Genomic DNA, 21,446 nt, shown 5'->3' with positions numbered 1-21,446 from the left:
TATGAAAGGAGGTTGGCAATTAACATAATAAAGGATACTAAGAGTTTTTTTTTAATATATGAAGAATAAAAGAGTGACAGGGGTAGATATAGGACCAATTGAAAATGATGCTGGAGAAATTATAATGGGTAACAAAGAGATAACAGAGGAACTAAATGAGTATTTTGCATCAGTCTTCACAGTGGAAGACATCTCAGGGAATAGAATTAGGTGCAGTCAAGAATACTAGAGAGAAGGTGTTTGGGAAGCTAAATGGACTAAGAGTAGATAAGTCTCCCAGACCGGATTAGGTGCACCCAAGGGTTCTGAGGGAGGTGGCTTTGGAGATTGTGGAAGCATTGGAAATGATCTTCCAGGAATCAATAGACTCTGGCATGGTTCCGGAGGACTGGAAGGTCGCAAATGTATTTCCGTTATTTAAGAAAGGAGAGAGGCAGCAAAAAGAAAATTACAGACCTATTAGTCTGACATCGGTAGTTGGAAAGATATTGGAGTCAATCCTCAAGGACGAGGTTATGAAATACCTCGAGGTGCATACCAAGATAGGCCCAAGCCAGCATGGTTTCTTGAAAGGAAGATCCTGCCTCACCAACCAACTGGAATTTTTTGAGGTAATCTCAAATAAGATTGATAAGGGAGAAGCTGTGGATGTTGTGTATTTGGATTTTCAAAAGGCCTTCGATAAGGTGCCACATATGAGGCTGCTAAATAAGATGAGAGCCCATGGAATTAGAGGAAAGATATTGGAATGGGTGGAGCAATGGCTGATAGGCAGAAAGCAAAGGGTGGGAATAAAGGGATCCTATTCTGATTGGTTCCGCAGGGGTTGGTGTTGGGGCCGCTTCTTTTTACAATGTATATCGATGAGTTAGATTATGGATTAAATGGTTTTGTGGCTAAGTTTGCCGATGACACCAAGATAGGTGGAGGAACAGGAAGTGTTGAAGAAACAGAAAGGTTGCAGAGAGACTTGGTCAGTTTAGGAGAGTGGGCAAAGAAATGTTGAGAAATTTACAGTTGTACATTTTGGAAGAAGAAGTACAAAGGAACTTGGAGGTCCTCGTGCAGGATACCCTAAAGGTTAATCACCAGGTTGGATCGGCAGTAGGGAAAGCGAATGCTGTGTTGGCATTCATTTCAAGAGGAATAGTGTATAAGAGTAAGGAGGTGTTGATTGAGGCTCTATGGGGCATTAGTGAGACCTCATTTGGAATACGGTGTGCAGTTTTAGGCCCCCTATCTTAGAAGGGATGTTCTGATGTTGGAGAGAGTTCAGAGAAGATTTACGAGGATGATTCCTGGAATGCAGGGGCTAACATATGAGGAGCATTTGTCGGCTCTTGGACTGTATTCATTGGAGTATAGAAGAATGAGAGGGGATCTCATAGAAACATTTCGAATGCTGAAAGGGTTGGACAGAGTAAATGTGGAAAGGCTGTTTCCCTTGGTGAGTGAGTCCAGGACAAGAGGCCACAGTCTTAGAATTGGAGGGTACCCACTTAAAACAGAGATGAGGAGAAATTTTTTTTAGTCACATTTTTTGGAACCATCGAAGCTCTCTACGTGTTTTTCTCTTGTTCAACACAGCGCTGGGAAAAACTCAAAAACGCCGTGCCTGTGGCTGTTAAGTTGGAGTCCGAAACCAGGTGGCGTGCAAGGACAGAAGCAGTGAAGTCCGTCAACAAGTTCTGTGATGAGGTACTTCAAGTTCTCCAGGACATGATAGACAATAGACGAGACCAGTGAAACAAGCAACACACATAAAAGTTGCTGGTGAACGCAGCAGGCCAGGCAGCATCTCTAGGAAGAGGTGCAGTTGACGTTTCAGGCCGAGACCCTTCGTCAGGAAACAAGAAGTGACACAAGGCAGCTGTACAACTGCATGTTGAGTTACAATTTTCTGATTTTACTGGGATTTTGGAACAAAGTACTCATTCACCTTGACCGTATTCAAAAGAGGCTGCAGGATCCTAGCATGAACTTCCACAATGTTGCCCTGGATTTGAAAGCCCTCCAAGATCATTTTTATGATAAAAGAGAAGTGTTGGTCAGTGAGTCACTCGGAGAAGGAGCTGGTCTCTGTCACGAATGGAATATTGAAGTTGAAAGACGTCAGAGACGAAAGAAACGAATGGCTGATGAGAACTTGAGAGACGCTGGGTTAACAGCTAAGGAGGAAATGGAAAGAGTCACGAAGGGAACACTCGACCGTCTTCACAGAGAAATGGACGAAAGGTTCGCTTGTTTGCATGACACTGATGCCAAGTTTGGGTTCCTTCTCAATGTCGAGGGACTGTGTTACGGCGCTGACAGTAACGACCTAAAAAAGAAGTGTGAAAATTTGGGTGAATTGTACAGCTCTGATGTTGATGGACAGCAGCTATATGAAGAAATTTTGGATTGCAGAATGTTGCTATGAAGGCGGGTCAACATGAAAATATCAAGACCTGAAGAGCTTCTTGAATTTATTGTTCAGTGTGGAGATGAGAGCGTCTTCCCCAATCTTCACATTGCTATTCAGATTATACTAACCATCGCAGCTTCCATCGCCAGCTGGAGAGATCATTCAGCATGTTAAAACTAATACTTTCGTATTTGAGAGCCTCCATGGGTCAAGGCAGACTCTGTGATCTTGCTCTGCTGAGTGTAGAAAGAGAAGGAACTGAAAAAACTGACCTTGATCACATCATAGACCAATTTACATCAGTGAAAGCAAGGAAGTTGCAGTTATAATTTTCATGTAGAGCCATAATTTGTTAATTAAAAGATTAACGAGCTTGACTTGTATTTTCGAGCTGATATTATGGGTGTCAGATGTTTGGACAGGGGCGCAATTTCAGTGCTTGCCATAGGCGCTATTTTCCGTAGATACGCCCCTGTGCAGACATTCCAGTTAAAGGAACATGTGTGGCAAAAGTATCACAAAAAATATTGTGCACACGCTTTCATTTGTGTTGGTGCCAAAGAATGTACAGTCAATACTGGTTTTATCTGCCTGTGAGAGACTGAATTTGGTGAAAAGAGTCTTAGTCCTGGACAGTGACACAGAGTCAGAATACAGTGACTTGATGAAAGAGTATGATTACTTTGTCAAAGGGCTTGGTTATCTTCCAGGAGAGCACACAATTAAAATTGTCAACACTGTATTGAATGTGTCATACACACCTGGAAAATTCATGTACACGGCTGACACACTTTCCAGAGCTGTGGATCCAACAACAAAAGACAGTCATGGGAATGCTATTGATGTTCAGGCATTTGTTGATACAAACTGTACAGGTACAGAGACTGTACCTGTTTCTGCTGAAAAGTTGGAACTGCTGCATCTTGAGACAGAGAAGGACAAAATTCTCAGTCAGGTAATACAAGTGGTGATGGATGGATGGCCAGATAATAAGCACGACTGCACCTCAGAAGTACAAGAATATTGGAACCACAGATCAGAACTGTCTGTTGTGGATGGGATATCGTACAAAGGTAGCAGAATTGTGATTCCTAAAAGTCTCCGAAAAGAGATGCTTGGGAAAATTCATGAAGGCCACCTAGGTTTTGAAAAATGTAAGAGGAGGGCGTGCCTTGTGATCTTGTGATCTAGTGAAGTGATGTTTTGGCCCGGGATGAATCAAGAAATTGCAGAATTGGTGTCTTCTTGTCAAATATGTCTTAAATACCAATCTAGCAACCCCAAGGAGCCACTACTTTCACATCCTAGTCCTCAGAGACATTATCGGAAGGTAGGCGTTGATCTTTTTGTAACTGACAACAAGGATTATCTATTAATAACAGATTACTACTCATTGTATCCTGAAGTGTGTGGTCTGAGTAGAACGACAGCAAAGAACGTAATTACATGCATGAAATCAGTTTTTTCCAGACATGGTGTACCCTGATGAAGTTTTCACAGACAATGGTCCACAATTCAATGGTGGGTGCATGAGACATTTTACTCATGAATGGGGCTTTGTTCATACAACATCTAGTCCATTTATCCCTCGGTCCAATGGTTGAGTTGAAAAGTCGGTAGAAATTATCAAGAAACTGATGCACAAAACAAAAGATTGTGGAGGTGATTTTTATAAAGCTTTGTTAGCCTATCGCAGTACTCCACTTGAATGTGGATTTTCACCTGCTCAGCTCTTGATGGGATGCCATTTGAGATCCAATCTGCCAATAGATGACAGCCTTCTGAGAACAGAGAGGGATGAACAAGTGAAAAGATGGAAAGATGAACACAAAGCAAAGCAGAAAACAGACATCGACAGATGTTCTCATCCATTACCTGAACTGCACCAAGGAGATGAAGTAAGGATACAAGACAAAATGAACACATGGGCACAGAAAGCTGCAGTACTTGCAGAAGTACAACCCAGATCACACATGGTCCAAATAGAAGAAGGAGCAGTGTTAACAAGAAATCACAAAGACCTCAAGAAAGAGACAACTTCAGAGTTTCAGTTAACTGATGCAGACCAGACAAAACATGGAAATAGCAACGAAACACAAGAACTGTGTGAACCACTTAGAAGGTCTACTCGTGTTCGTAAACACCAGAGAGACTGATAGAGACATGTTCAATTACACATTTGCTCTGTTCAATGTTGCTAATTGTTTTTCTTTTTAAGGAAAGGAAGATGTGGTGATATGATGTGTAAGAACGTGATTGGAGAGAGTTCTGAGCATGCGCAGGGATGATAGAAAGATCGAGAGACATGGTGTTGTAAAAACATTGTGGTTGTTGTTAAATAAAAGTTCTATTTGAGACAGAGAAGATGGTTCTTTATTAGTAACCCCCAGTACATATGAATATAAAGAACACAACACATGTCACATGCCGGTGATAATAAAACTGATTCTGATTCATTGGAATCTCTTCTGGGGGAGGTATGACCTATTCAAAAATGATGGTTGGACCTGAACCTGAGGGGGACCAATATTCCTGCGGGCAGGTTTGTTAGAGCTGTTGGAGAGGGTTTAAACTAATTTGGCAGGGGAGTGAGGGGAGTCAGGATAGTACATATGGAAAAAAAGCAAACATAGTGTGCAGTTAGACTATCAGGGAGGGCAGGCAAATAATAGAACAAAATTGAAGCCAGCCGGATGAATATCAGTGCATTAGGGATGCAGAATAAAAAGGGTAGCAAATACAGTACTTGAAGTGTTATATCTCAATGCACAGAGTATAAGAAATAAAGTGGATGATCTTGTTGCACTATTACAGATCATCAGGTATGATGTTGTAACCATTACTGAATCTTGGCTGGAACATGTTTGTAGCTGGGAGCTGAATGTCCAAGGTTACACATTATATTGGAGGAATAGGAAGGCAGGCAGAGGGGGTACGTGGCTCTGCTGGCAAAAATGGCATCAAATCAGTAAAAAGATCTGACATAGGATCGGAAGATGTTGAATCCTTGTGGGTTGAGTTAAGAAACTGGAAGGGTAAAAGGACATTAATGACAGTTATATATAGGCCTCCCAACAGTAGTTGGGATGTGGACCACAGGTTACAATAGGAAATAGAAAAGGCATGTCAAAAGGGCAATGTTATGATATTCTAGGAGATATTAACATGCAGTTCGACTGGGGAAATCAGGTTGGTAATGGATCTCAAGAGAGTGAATTTGTTGAATGCCTATGAAATAGCTTTTTAGAGCAGTTTGTCATTGCGCCTACTAGGAGATCAGCTAAATTGAATTGGGTGTTATGTAATGAACCGGAATTGATTAGGGAGCTTAAGGTAAAAGAAACCTGAGGAGACAGTATAACAATACGATTGAGTTCAACTTGAAATTTGATAGGGGAAAAGTAAAGTCTGACATCACAGTATTTCAGTAGAATAAAGGAAATTACAGTGGTATGATAGAGGAGTTGGCCAAAGTAAATTGGAAGGAGTTGCAGGCAGGGATGTCAGCAGAGCAGCAATGACGTGAGTTTCTGGGAAAAAATGAGGAAGGTGCAGGATAGGGGTATTCCAATAACAGAAATACTCAATTGGCAAAATAGTACAACCGTGGATGACAAGAGAAGTCAAAGCTAATGTAAAAACAAAAGAGAGGGCATACAATACAAAAATTAGGGTGAAAACAAAGGATTGGGAAGCTTTTAAAACCTACAGACAGCAACTAAAAGAATCATTAGGAAGGAAAAGATTAAATATGAAAGCAAGCTAGCAAACAATATCAAAGTGGATAGTAAAAGCTTTTTCAAGTATGTAAAAAATAAAAGAGAGATGAAAGTGGATACAGGACAACTAGAAAATGAGGCAGGAGAAATAATAACGAGGGACAAGGAGATGGTAGATGTACTAAATGAGTATTTTGCATCAGTCTTCACTGTAGAAGACATTAGCAGTGTGCCAGATGTTGAAGGTGTGAGGCAAGAGAAGTGGGTGCAGTTACTATTACAAGGAAGAAGGTGCTCAAAAAGCTGAACGGTAAAAGGGTATATATAAGTCACCCGGACCAGATGAACTGAACCCTAGGATTCTGAAAGAGGTAGCAGTAGAGAATGTGAAGGGATTAGTAATGATCTTTCACCTCAGACAGTTGAAGAAGTTTGGCATGGGTCCCCAAATCCTAAGAACTTACTACAATGGCGCAATTGAGAGCATCCTGACTGGCTACATCACTGCCTGGTATGGGAACTGTACCTCCCTTAATCGCAGGACTCTGCAGAGAGTGGTGTGGACAGCCCAGCGCATCTGTAGTTGTTAACTTCCCATGTGTAAAAAGGGCCCATAGGATCACTGGGGACAGAGTAACCCCAACCATAACCTATTCCATCTGCTATCCAGGAAATGGTACCACAGCATAAAATCCAGGACCAACAGACTCCGGGACAGTTTCTTCCACCAGGCCATCAGACTGATTAACTCACGCTGATTTGAGTGTACTCTATATTACATTGACAGATATTTATTTTAAATTCCTATGGTTGCACATTGCACATTTAGACAGAGACGTAACGTAAAGATTTTTACTCCTCATGTATGTGAAGGATGTAAGAAATAAAATCAATTCAATTCAAAAATCAGTGGACTCTGGCATGATACTAGGGGACTGGAAAGTTGCAAACGTCACTTCACTTTTTAAGAAAGGAGGAAGGCAGCTAAAAAGAAATTACAGACCAGTTAGCCTGAACTCAGTGGTTGGGAAGATGTTGGAGTCAATTGTTAAAGATGAGGTTATGGAGCACTTGGTGACACAGGACCAGATAGGACAAAGCCAGCATGGTTTCTTTAAGGGAAAATCTTGCCCGATGAACCTGTTGGAATTCTATGAGGAGATTACAAGTAGGGTAAATAAAAAGGATATAGTTAATGTTGTATATTTAGGCCTTTGACAAGGTGCCACACATAAGGCTGCTTACCAAGTTAAGAGCATATGGTATTACAGGAAGGTTACGGCATGGTTAGAGCATTGGCTGATTAGTAGGAGGCAGCGAGTGGAAATAAAAGGATCCTTTCCTGGTTGGCTGATAGTGACTCGTGGTGATTCTCAGTGGTCAGTGTTGGGACCACTTCTTTTACTGCTATATATCAATGATGGAGATGATGAAATAGATGGATTTGATGCCAAGTTTGCAGTGGTTATGAAGATTGGTAGAGAGGCAGGTAGTGTTGTGGAAACAGATAGACTGCAGAAGGACTTAAGACAGATTTGGAGAATGGGCAAGAGAGTGGCAAATGAAATACAATGTTAAAAAATGCATGGTTATGCACTTTGGTAGTAGAAATAAATGTGGAGACTATTTTCTAAACTGGGAGAAAATCCAAAAATCTGAGATGCAAAGGGATTTGAGAGTCCTTGTGAAGAACACTAAAGGTTAACTTGCAGGTAGAGTTGGTGGTGAGGACGGCAAATGCAATGTTAGCATTCATTTCAAAAGGTCTGGAATACAAGAGCAGGGATGTGATGCTCAGGCTTTATAAGGCACTGGTGAAGCCTCACCTTGAGTATTGTGACCATTTATGGACTAATCATCTGAGGAAAGTTGTGCTGGCATGGGGATGGTTCAGAGGGCGTTCACGAGGATGATTCTGGGTATGAAAGGGTTATCATACGAGGTCTGTATTCACTGGAATTTAGAAGGATGAGGGGGAATCTCATTGAAACCTTGCAAATATTGAAAGGCCTGGACGTGGTAGATGTGGAAAGGATGTTTCCCATGGTGGAGAGCCTATCACAAGAGGGCACAGCCTCAGGATAGAGGGGCATCCATTTAAAACAGATGCAGTGAAGTTTCTTTAACCAGAGGGTGGTTAATATCTAGAACTTTGATAAATTCTATAGATGTCTGGTTGAGAATCTATTGACTGGTTGCATCACAGCCTGGTATGGAAACACCAATCCCCTTGAACAGAAAATCCTACTAAAGCTAGTGGACATGGCCCAGTCCATCACAGGTAAAGTGATTGAGTACATCTACATGGAGTGATGCTGCAGAAAGGCAGCATCCATCATCAAACACCCCTACCCCCAGGACACGCTGTATTCTTGCTGCTGCCATTGGGAAGGTACAGGAGCCCACACAACCAAGTTCAGTACGTTCTTACTCCTCATTTATCAGGCTCGGGATAACTTCACTCGCCCCAGCATTGAAATGTTCCCACAATCTATGGACCAACTTTCAAAGACTCTTCATCTCATGTACTGATATTCATTGCTTATTATTTTTCTTTTGTTTATATTTGCAATCTGTTTTCTTTTGCACATTGATTGTTTGTCCTGAAGAAGGGTCTGACCCAAAATGTCAACTGTTTATTCATTTCCATAAATGCTGCCTGCCCTACCGAATTCCTCCAGCATTGTGTATGTGTTGGTTTGTATATCCAGCATCTACAGAATCTCCTGTTCATTGGTTATTTGGGCATCCTACAGGGTGCAGTCTTTTATTGATTCTATTGTGTTTCTTGGATTTACGGTGCATGCCCACAAGAAAATGAATCTCAAGATTGTATATGGTGACATAGACAGTATGCACTTTGATAAATTTACTTTCAACTTTAATTCTGCTCCTATATGTTATAGTGACTCAAAGTTTGCTCAATTTTGCCCACCACCCCTCTCTGATGCTGGATACTTTGCAACTGCGGGGGATGCAACACCTCCTCCCTCATCACCAAAGAGACACCAAAACAACAGTTTATCTCCACCTCCTACAACTCCATCTACTGCTTCAATGGTCTTGATATAGCGGTCACACCAGTGAGTTCAAAGTGACAGCTGGCAAAGCACATGTACCATTAATTAGAAGCCAGCACTTGGACATCTTCACCCCATCACTCTCTTCACACAAACACAAGACGTTCTGCAGCTGCTTGAGCACACATAACAACAAACTACTGAGGAACTCAGCAAGACAGGCAGCATCTATGGAGGGGAATTGACCTTTCATCGAGATTCTAGTTCCTTCCACTCTTTCTTATCACTTGTCCCCACCTACGTCCTCTAGCCTGTTTTCCAACTCCACCCCTCTCACCTGGCTCTAATTGCCCATCATGCAATTACAGCACCACAGCAGCGCAGCAGTTTGTGTGACCCTATTACAGTTTGGTGTGCCAGAGTTCAATTTTGGCATTGTCTAAGAGTTTACAAGTCTTCCTGTGAGCACATCGGTTTCCTCTGCATTCTCCAGTTTCACCCCAGTTCAAAGGCGTACTAGTTAGTAGGTTAATTGGTCATTGTAAATTGTCCTGTGATTAGAGAGAGTAGGGTTCAATCGGTGGGTTGCTGAGTCATGTGGTTCATTGTGCTGAGAGACCCTGTATTTCTAGCCCAGAAGACATTTCCTTTCAGATATCAATTCAAGTCCCGTTTGAATGCTACAACTTAACATTTTAATATAATCTTCATCTCTGCTTTCTAGACCATATCAGTGCACAGCACGTAACTTGCTTGCTTGTTACACTGGGATTCCTTCCTCGAGCATTTTTTGTGTGCAGCTCATTTTTGGTTTCATTAGTATTCCTGCTCTTACACTGGATGCCATGTATAAGATAGACAACTGACCAACAGAGCTAACCACGAATGAATATGCCTAATTACTTTTCAAGCCAGAATGAGAAAAAAAAGTATCTTTCCTAGATCTGATAAAAGGCCATGAGCCCAAAATGTTAACTATTCCCTCTGCACAGGCACTAGCCGGCCTGCTGACTTTTGATCAACAATTTCTATTTTTAATTTGATTCAACCTTGCTGACACTTTGATTCAGGGCAGTTTGTTGCCAGCAATGAGGCCAGGATATTAACAATGGGAAATCTGATGCTAGTAACATAGTTGAATGCAGATGTGTCTAATTTGCCTGATCTAAAGCCAAGAATCTGATAAGCCTTATAGCCAGAGCTGTCACCAAACAGCATTCAGTTGTAAAGCTACCAGTGAAACTCAAAGCACCTATTGCAGGCAGTCTTAGCTGTGATAACATTGCTCAAAGTGATCATTTTTGTCTGAAACATTGACTGTTTACTCTTTTCCATAGCCATTTCCTGGTCTGCTGAGTTCCTCCAGCATTTTGTGTGTGTGTTGTTTGATTATTTAATTGTTATTTCCCAACTTGAATTTTTGTCATCCTCTCTTTTCCTGCTGCCTCTTCAGGCACGTCTCCTCATGGTAAACTCCAGCTGCTAAACTCCAAACCAAATGCTGTGGATGAATCAGGAGATACACCGTCTGCTGAAGACTAGATCTGTGGCATTCAAATCTGGCAACTTAGGCCTGTACCAGAAAACCAGGTAGGATTTGTGGAGGGCAATTTCAAGGGCGAAGAGACAATTTCAAATAAGGTTGGAGGCAACATCAGATGTATGACAACTCTGCCAGAGTTTGAAGACACTACTTCCTACAAAGAGAAACCCAATAGTAGATGCTTCACTACCAGATGAACTCAACACCTTCTATGCCCATTTTGAAAGGGGGAATATAACTACAGCTGTGAAGATCCCTGCTGCACCTGATGACCCTGTGATGTCTGTCTCAGAGGCCAATGGTAGGCTGCCTTTAAAGAGAGTGAACCCTCGCAAGGCAGAAGGTCCCAGTGGAGTATCTGGTAAGGCTCTGAAAACCTGTGCCAACCACTTGGCAGGGGTATTCAAGTACATTTTCAAACTCTCACTGCTACGGGCAGAAGTTCCCACTTGCTTCAAAACGGCATCAATTATACAAGTGCCCAAGAAGAATAATGTGAGCTGCCTTAACGACTATCACCCAGTAGCACTCACATCAACAGTGATGAAATGCTTTGAGAGGTTGATCATGACTGGACTGAACTGCTTTGCAAGGACCCAGACCCATTACAATTTGCCTATTGCCACAATAGGTCATCGGCAGACTCAATGGCCCTTCACACGGTTTTAGACCACCTGGACAACACCAACATCTACGTCAGGAGGCTGTCCATCAACTACAGCTCAGCATTTAATAACATCATTCCCACAATCCTGATTGAGAAGTTGCAGAACCTGGGCATCTGTACCTCCCTTTGACTTCCTAACCAGAAGACCACAATCTGTGTGGATTGGTTATAACATCTCCTCCTCACTGACGATTAACACTGGTGCATCTCAGGGTGTATGCTTAGCCCACTGCTCTCTATACATATGACATAGCTTAAATATCATCTATAAATTTGCTGATGATACAACCATTCTTGGTAGAATCTCAGGTGGTGACGAGAGGGCGTACAGGAGTGAGATATGCCAACTAGTGCAATGGTGTCGCAGCAACAACCTGGCACTCGTCAGCAAGACGAAAGAGCTGATTGTGGACTTCAGAAAGGGTAATACGTAGGAACACATACCAATCCTGCTAGAGGGATCACAGTCATAGTCATACTTTATTGATCCCGGGGGAAATTGGTTTTCGTTACAGTCGCACCATAAATAATAAATAGTAATAAACCATAAATAGTTAAATAGTAATATGTAATTTATGCCAGTAAATTTTGAAATAAGTCCAGGACCAGCCTATTGGCTCAGGGTGTCTGACCCTCCAAGGGAGGAGTTGTAAAGTTTGATGGCCACAGGCAGGAATGACTTCCTATGACACTCTGTGTTGCATCTCAGTGGAATGAGTCTCTGGCTGAATGTACTCCTGTGTCCACCCAGTACATTATGTAGTGGATGGGAGACATTGCCCAAGATGGCATGCAACTTGGACAGCATCCTCTTTTCAGACATGACCGTCAGAGAGTCCAGTTCCATCCCCACAACATCACTGGCCTTACGAATGAGATTCTGTTGATTCTGTTGGTGTCTGCCACCCTCAGCCTGTTGCCCCAGCACACAACAGCAAACATGATAGCACTGGCCACCACAGACTCGTAGAAGTGGAGAGTGAGCAGCTTCAAGTTCCTGGTTGTCAAGATCTCTGAGGATCTAACCTGGTCCCGACATATTGCAGTTATAAAGAAGGCAAGATATGTCAACAGGTAACACTCAAAAACTTTTATAGATGTACCGTGGAGAGCATTCTGACAGGTTGCATCACTGTCTGGTATGGGGGGCTACTGCACAGGACCAAAAGAAGCTGCAGAGGGTTGTAAATTTCATTGGCTCCATCTTGGGTATTAGCCTACAAAGTACCTAAGACATCTTCAAGGAGTGGTGTCTCAGAAAGGCAGCGTCCATTATTAAGGACCTCCAGCACCCAGGGCTTGCCCTTTTCTCACCGTTACCATCAGGTAGGAGGTACAGAAGCCTGAAGGCACACACTCAGTGATTCAGGAACAGCTACTTCCCCTCTGCCATCTGATTCCTAAATGGATATTGCACCCTTGAACACTACCTCACTTTTTTAATACATTGCTGTTTTTGCACGATTTTTAATCTATTCAATATATGTATATTGTAATGGATTTATTTTTCTATATTATGTATTGCTCTGAACTGCTGCTGGTAACACATTTCACGACACATGCCAGTGACAATAAACCTGATTCTGAGCAGCATCTGCTGGAGGAACAATCAGCATTAGCAGGACAAGAGTGGAGAGGCAAGAGACAGTAGTGAGGAGAATCCAAGATCAAGGATCATGGAGAATTATAACAGGCAAGTTGTGCTTTGTAGTGGGTGCAGGGGTGGACTTAATAACAGTCAAAAATGAATAATAGATGGAGGCAGACTAAAGGAGGACAAAGGGCAACCAGTGCTGTGCAACCCCATCTGTGTGTTCTTTCCGATTTGATCATAATGGATGGCCAATGGAGCAGTAGAAATTTTAATTACATTGCAAACTTCAGATTACCAAATACACAATTCTGGTAGATTTGTTTACAGCATGAATTCAACAAATCTGTATTGGATGATCCTTTGAACAAGAGGAAAGCCATCTGTGCCGACACCACATTACCTGTTCAATTCTAGATGGATACCACTCAATGCCAGGGAAACCACCCAATAGATGTGCAATTAACAAATGAAATCACCGACTGTTTACTCTGATTAATGCAGATCCTGAAACTTACTAGCAATGTAATTTCATTTGGTTAAGCCACCAGGTACAAAACTGCACCAAAAGAAATTAGTTAACATTAGAAACCTGTGCTGATATGGCCCCCCATCATTTTCATTCAAAGGAGGAGTAGACCATCTAGCCTTTCAGCCCATCCCACCATTCAGTATGATCATGATTGATCTCATCAACTCTTACTGATGGCTTCTCCAAAATTCCCTTTCTTCTGGGCCACCAAACACTTTTGCATGTTGTAAGCTCTAGATTCTGAATCAGTATTTTCCATGACATCTTTTTATAACAGATTCCTCATCTTTCTCAGAGTCCTACTGATTTAGGATAAACCAGGACTCTGAGCATTGTAAACAGCTACTTAAATATCTGTCACTATTCATTTACTGACCATTTCATTAGCCTGTTTCCCCCAGCACAACTTTTTATAATGGGACTAAATAATGAAAACAGTTCAGTTGCTAGAAATCTGAAAGTTTGTTTTTATTGACCATTTTAGACAGCTGGAAATAGCAATGGTTTGGCATTTCTTAATGGCCATAAACAAATGACCAGTAACAGAGGGTATCAGAATAATGGCAAGGCTTTTGACCGTGGAGTAATAGGCCAGAAATGTCAAGATTCCAAAGAATCTGGCAAGTTTAAATACTGCAGGGAAAGCTCTGAAGCAATGTGCATTAATATGTAATTTATGAAGCTCAAAAGGAGTTGTATGCATAGAGGGATTTAATGGCATGGTTCTTAAAAAGTACTTGCTTAACAGATTAGGCAATCAAACTAAGCAATGATAGGGTACAGGCAAGGACTTGAATGAGTAAAACTGAATTTGTGTATACAGGTTCAAATCCAATAGTTGAAGACAGATAGTCAATATTTCAAAGATATATGAATCTCAGTACAGATTCAGGGGAGTGAGTCCACAATTCTATGGCACTGGATGAAAGCTGAGACTGAAGAAATGTATGAGGTGGATTTACGAAACAGTAATAATCAGAAAACAAGTTATGAGCATGGTTCTGAGGATAGATGGTTGAAATAACCTGTTAATAAAACCTACCCATTATGTGGTATTTGAAAACCCGTAGTTTGTCAGTGGGCTGTTTGCTGCATTTTAAAAAGGTTAAGTGTTTAGATATTAAAATGTATCTAGTAATTTGGAAATCTTCCAATTTGCCACTATTATTAGCCCAAGCACACTAAATTGGAGTTTTGCTGTATTTTAGTTACAAACTTCACAATCATTTTTTGATTACACTGAAGGATAAATTCAAAATGGCTTGATACTACAAACAACACAAATCAGATGTATTTTTATTTCCAATAATACTGATGTTAATACATCAAATGAAAAATATGATTTAACAATTTAAGTATGCATCACTGCCTGCTTAAAATAATTTGAAAAGTTAGTTGTTCCTTATCATGAGGATTCTGACGAGCGGCTTTGCCACTTCAGAATCTGCACCACCACTTCCACGGACCAGCCCCTGGTAAAATGCTGTCCCATAATGGAACTGTAAAGATCAAACTTTTGCTCAGTGCAACTTTGAACAGGACAAAACTATTGAACTTACAAATCTTTACAAAAAAGATGAGCTAAAAGCTATGTTATTAGAAAACCAAGACTAAAAATATTAATTTCAAAATATATTAAGAAATTTACCAGAACACTGCAATGTGTGGTTATTGTGAGAGGTGCATTTCAGGTCAAGTGCATTGGTAAAACAAATGAGTAGTAAACAGTATCAGAATTTAAGATGCAAGTATGATTACCACAAAATGAATGTATATAGTATATCCACTAAAAGGTATGAAAATGCTAAAAAACTACACAATTGTGCTAATCCATCAAATCCCACTTACACAAAAGTATAACAAATATTCAAAATGTTTGCAAGATTACAACACTATAAAGAGAATTGATCAGAATGATCAGCTATCCACCATGAAGAAAAAATAAATTGCACCTTTACCCACTAGCCCTAGCCCATTTTCCAATTCTTACAAGATGAAGGTACAAAATGCATTTTTAGAAGAAGTTGAATTCTGACTCTCTCTGGGTTAAGATGTCATTCATTACAATAACACCATCAAGGCTTGGCTACCCAATTGGGTGATCTGTTCTTTTTACTTAACAGACAAAAATCAACTTATGGATATCTGTAAATTGGAACCTGTTCATTGCCAGGGGATGGCCTAATGTTTCTAACTCCACCCCAAATTTTCAAATGAAATTATGCAATACAGAACTGAACCGCATAACTAGGAATTGCAATCATAAAGGTCAATTCCAAATGATTGCTATAATTCTTGTGTGTTCCCTATCAACACTCTACACTAACTCAAGTAAAATTTAACCACATGACTCAGTGCTAAGTCACAAAGCCATTTTTAAGAAAGCTTCAAAAATTCTTTAAAATTTTATGGCTATTAAGATACTTAAAACAAGGAAGCAGTGGAGTCACCAAAACATACAATATTTGGATTATCTAAGGTGCTAAATAGAAAGCTTGCCTCATGTAATATAGATCTGAACATTGACTTACGTCTGATTACCACCACAAACTTAAAAAGTTTAAAAAAATTGTTTTACTTTGACCATTAACACTTCCACATTAATTCATCTGAAATAAAAATACACTTTATTTACTTGTTAGAACAGCAGGTGGCTGAGTATTAAAAAATGCACATTGAAAATGGGCAGTTGTTTTAAAAACAAGATATGACAGTGGTGAAATTCAAGAGTAAATGGAATTGAAAATTGCAGTATATAAATCTAAATGTAAGATTGGATTAATAACATGGAATGCTCAGTAAATCTCCCAGTTTTGGTTAAAATTATTTTACTGCAGATTTTTGTTTGAAGTAAAGATTAAGATCTTAAAACGGGATCAGAATTAAACCATTTGGCCCATCAAGTCTGCTCCAACATTCCATCTTCTCCAATTATTATCCCTGCCAACCCCATTCTCCTGCCTTCTCCCCGTAACCACCAAACACCTTGACTCAGAAATGGAGTAGCCAAAAAAATACAGCGCAAAAAACATTAGCATTATTCACAAAGCTGAGAAAAATCCCAACCATAACACAAGCAGATTGGGCAGGGCTCAGAAACACCAGCCTTAAAATGCATTAAAAATGTAGACAAATAAATGTTTAAAGAGTGACTTTGGTGTCACATTAAACTGGAAGTGAACTTTTGCACAAATTTAATCATATGCAGAGTCAAATAAACTAAGATTCATTATCTGAATAATCTGAAGTATTACAATACAACATTTTTCAAAAATGTTTTATATTCACAACAAACCTGCCAATTATGGGGATGGTATCCTACTTGTTATTAAAATATTTTTAAAAAATCAGTTTTCCCTGCAGTTGGTTCAAGACTTGTGATCCATACAGAAATCTAGAAATGCCTGAAAGCCTGAAATCTAGACAATTCATTTGTGAATAAAAACATTCATTCAGAAAAATAATTACCAACTACTGCAGCACTATGGTCAATATTATTGAGCAGACCGAATAAGATTATTATAAAAACGGTGAATAAAAATTGAGGTTGCCAAAAGGTTCTAGAGTTGGCAAATTATTTGTCCACCCAGAACAAACACTTACTATAAACCACCTTAGATCATTTAGAAAGTGCTTGTATTTTGCAGTAATAAATAAAACTGCAACTTCTGATAGATACAGAATAATGGACCAGAGTTCCATTTTTCCAGGACCAAGACAGCACAGCCCCAGAACTGAAGTATGTCCATTTACAACAAAGATGAGGAATTTCATTAGCCAGTGATTGGTGAATCGTTGCCACAGATGGCTGTGCATTAGGTATATTTAAGGAGCAGGTTGATAGGAAAGGTTATGGGGTGAAAGCAGAATGGGGTTGAGAGGGATAACAACAGGCTGACTGGCCTAATTCTGCTCTTATGTCTGATTGTCTTATAATCAATAACCACTAATTCCTTGATTGAACACGTCATCTTTGAAAAATTCTGCACTGACAACGTAGGTGGGGTTTTGATTTAAAATGAATAATGTAACACCAGGAACCAATAAGTAGGACTCTGCACTGCAAAAAAAATCTAGTACAAAGTTAAAAACAAAATAACACAAGCAGCTGCCTAAATGGAAGCTGTAATTACTTGCAGACTATTATATGCAAATAGCTCTCACAAAACTGGACAAACATCTCACAGTGATTATCTTATTGGAGTCTGGTGCAGAACAATTGACTCATCAATACTTAAGTGGAAAGGTATTGTGAGAGGTATCAGCTCCTTGTTAGATTACGGTCATCTTTGGGCAGTTTTTCTTTCACATGAAGATCTAAAAAAAATGTCAAGACTAAGTTCTAACACTAGACAGCATTAGAGACACCTAATAGGTAAATCCAAGGTTAAAATGTCATGTGAAAACTTAAATGCAAGTGTGAACTTGGTTGACAAACAGAATAGAGTCATGAAGATATAACTTTAAAACAATTAAAATGTTCAAATATTATTTAATTTGAAGACAGCAAAAGTTTTGCATTACATTTGTCTGTTTTTATATTTAATACATTATATAACTATCTTTATATATAATACCAAGACAGGCTAAATCCTTAGTGCATGTCAGGGAAAAGTAGCGCAACATGGTTGTGAAATTACAAGAGAATCTTTGCATCAATTATTGCTCGGATGTCTGTTGCATATCAAGCTATACAGCAAAGCAACTTGAAAGGGGGAAATGGTGCTTCAGTACAAAGCTTCAATATACTGATGCAAAAAAACACAAAATCACAGGTATCAATGAAAGTCTATTTTTAGAAATACTTAATTCATTTACGCTTAATTTCATTGTGGTAGTATGCAGTGGGCCACAGATCTCAATGAAAGATCTAAATAGTTTTAAAAGTGCTTTCCCATACCCAAGAGAGGAATGTGGCACCCACACTACTCAAATACGATAAGCAGACAACTCCTCAAATCCACAGTTCAAACATTCAAAACGGCCTGGATACAGAAGAACAAAAGGCATTTTAATCTGTATAAAATTTTCCTAGAAAAATCACAATGTTTTTAAGTAAAAAAAAATCCACTATTCTGTTAACCACTTCACTATTCTGAGAGCACGTCTCTAATTTCTATGGGTTCCATTATTTGAATGGTGTGACACAGATCCTTTACAAGCCAGACCAAAGAAAAACTACAAGAAACAATGTGAATAACTACCACATTTATTGATGAAAAATTCTTAGTTGTATTCAATGTTAAAAAGGTAATATCTGACCAATTACAGCAATTATTTCACATTAGAATGACTTGAAGAGTACTTTAGTCCTAACATTTAAGACCTAAACCACTGTTCAATCATCAGAAACACCATCTTGCATGTTATCCTTGTAATTTCCTCACATCAGACAAAATTAACGTTTTTTGGTTACAATGTAATTGAGATGTACATTTTTCAAGTGGATTACTTTATTTATAATGGCTATAAAGGTCAGACAATTATCTTTTTAAGATGCTTACTTGTGTGGTTGACTGCAAACCTATATATGCCTGAAAGAAAAAAAAATTCGCATTAACAGTAACTTGCTGCTTTTAATTTATAATCCAAATATACAGAAGCTGGAAAGTTAAGATGCCGATTGACACTTTGATCCCTGTAGATTATTAAGATGTATTTAAAGTAATATTTATAGAAGAGCTAACCTAAAAAAAATACAGCTATTACACACGTGGCTTAACTTCTCTCCCACATGAGCCTTGACAATATCTTTAAATGTTACATTAATAACTCCATGTATTCAAGAAACAGCACTGTGTCTGGTAAATTACTTCAACAAGCCATGAAATTGTTAAATGCACTTTATAGCAAAGTCAGTCATATGTAAACCTCTCTCTTTTTTTTTTAAAAACTTTTTATACTTACAAGCAGCTCCAAACCTGAGTATTCATAGTACATCTAAACATACAAAAATGTATGTACATTTTTCTCCACTTTCTGGTAAACTAATACAGTTGTCTCTAATGTTCATTTTACATCCCTTTTGTCCTAGAAACATGCAAAAAAAAATCACCATACAATAAAAGGACAAAAATTGCACTCCGTTGAAATATGTGGCAATATGAACAAGGGCTTTGTCAATTTCAAAACCAAATTGCCACATTATTGGTGTGCATAACACACTAGGCATTAAACCTTCACAAGCAGCAGTCTGCCATCTTTAATTTTCAATTGCTGAAATATCGGCAAAATTAAATAGCACATTTCATGCTAGAAGTTATAGTATTTGTAATGATAATACTATGGGTAGAGCACAACCCTTTCAACATTCACCTCTGATTATGCTTACGCTAATCTCCTTTTGAAAGTGGAGAATGGGGAAGCAATGCTCAGATCTGACGGAAGCAGTGGCGACAATGACACATGTCACAGCTGGATAAAGAAGCAGAATTCCAGCTTCAAATGCTGTGAGTTACGGCTACATGTTCACTCCTTGGGCACTTAAGAGTGACTCCAGCATATCGTAAGTATCTTTGTAGTCCTTGTGCTGGGTGTTTGCATTGTATTCTGGATTGGCGTTGTGACCGTTGGCCTCGGAGGGTTTCCTATCCAGTTTCATGAGGGTGCTGAGTTGTCCATAGCCCACCTGGTATGTGACAGTGGGAGGAGGGGAGGAGGGAAGGTTAAGAATTAAGTTGCAAGGGTACATATACTGCTTCACAGAGGAGGAAGAAGAAGAGGAAGAGGAAGAAGAGCTAGATGAAGTACCTGCAGTCTTGGAGGTTTTGCTCATTTTGGGATGGTGGTTGTGAGAAGCATCACTGGCGTGCGCCCTCTTGCGTGAAGAGCTGGAGCCAGTGGAACTGCCATCACCGCTCAGACCTACGGGACTCCGCAGAGTTCCACCTTTCGACCCTTCGGTACCGTGCCTACTACTCCCAGTACTGCTGCTGTGCGAATGTTTGTGGCTGCTACTGTGGTGATGATGATGAGAAGAATGGTCCTTGCGTTTCTCCTTGTGCTCCTTCCCTGCATGTGGACTTGTGTGCTTGCTCTTACCACTGCCCTCATCTGAGGAGCTGTGTCTTTCAGAGGAAGGGACTTTAATTTTCATCTTCAGCTCATCCTTGGTCTTTTCTGTGGGTGGGATGGGAATCCGTAATTTCAGTAACCCTTTATCCTTTTTATCTGCCATATGCCTCTCTGATTTCTCTGCCGAAATTGGTATTTTCATTTTAATTGGAGAAGTCACAGCATTGCTATTATGCTGAATTTGCTGCTGCGCTGGCACACGCCTTTTCTGTTGTTCTACCATAGCTTGAGCAGCAGAGGCATAGTGTTCTTTCACATCAGATTCCAGTGTTTCTAGTTTGCGTTTCTGTACTGCAAGCTCTGCAGCAAATTTCTCTCTATATCTGTCCAAAGCTAACTTTTGAGGAGCTGGTACATTTGGAAGAGGGAAACCATGATGTTTGCCATTACCAGATTTAAGATGTTCGTGCTTACTAGATGAATGTCCTGATCCCTTGTCTGATCGATGATGGCTTTGAGATAACTGTCCAGAAGTTGACTGCTGCATGCAGATCATGTCATTTTTGTGAAGGGATGATGGCAAATCTTGTTTGTGAGAATGAACCTGTTCCAGATGCTGGTGTGGATGCTGGGGCCAATCTTGTTGGGAGGTAGAACTGAATGATGTAGTAGCCATCATTTCAGGGACATGTACTGGGATTGAAATACCAGAGTTCAATGATGTAGGTAGAGCAGTTGTGGAATTTGATTTAGGAAAGCTTGCACTTGTAGAAGGATCACCACCAACAGAACATGTAGATTCAGGAGGCCCAGATGATCCAGGAAGAACACTATCAGCTATTTGACCATCTACTTTTGGCTTCTTTGCAGCCTGATTAGCCTATAAAGGAAGAAAAAAAATCAAAATGGAAGCTAGTCTTTACAATGGTTTAAGAAATGAGACTCCCAAGTGTTGT

At 39.9% G+C, this 21,446-nt stretch overlaps 1 protein-coding gene across 2 annotated transcripts in view; it reads right to left on the bottom strand.

The window, feature by feature from the left end:
• Positions 1 to 14,591: 14,591 nt before the first annotated feature.
• ccnt2a (cyclin T2a) overlaps positions 14,592 to 21,446 on the bottom strand; it is a 43,204-nt gene continuing 36,349 nt past the window's right edge. Inside the window, exons 9-10 of one of the 2 annotated variants that reach the window (XM_063052506.1) lie at positions 20,227 to 21,370; positions 19,931 to 20,104 (exon numbers count right to left, since the gene is read on the bottom strand). In XM_063052506.1, the coding sequence (XP_062908576.1) occupies positions 20,064 to 20,104; positions 20,227 to 21,370 (1,185 nt within the window). In that variant the 3' untranslated portion in view covers positions 19,931 to 20,063. Of the gene's footprint in view, positions 21,371 to 21,446 lie in introns of both variants that reach the window. The other variant, XM_063052505.1, reaches the window with a different exon arrangement.

The sequence above is a fragment of the Mobula hypostoma genome, chromosome 6, assembly GCF_963921235.1.
Source record: "Mobula hypostoma chromosome 6, sMobHyp1.1, whole genome shotgun sequence".
Lineage (NCBI taxonomy): Eukaryota > Metazoa > Chordata > Chondrichthyes > Myliobatiformes > Myliobatidae > Mobula > Mobula hypostoma.
The sequence above is the reverse complement of the archived record's forward strand: the minus strand, read 5'-3'. Positions and strand labels throughout refer to the sequence as shown.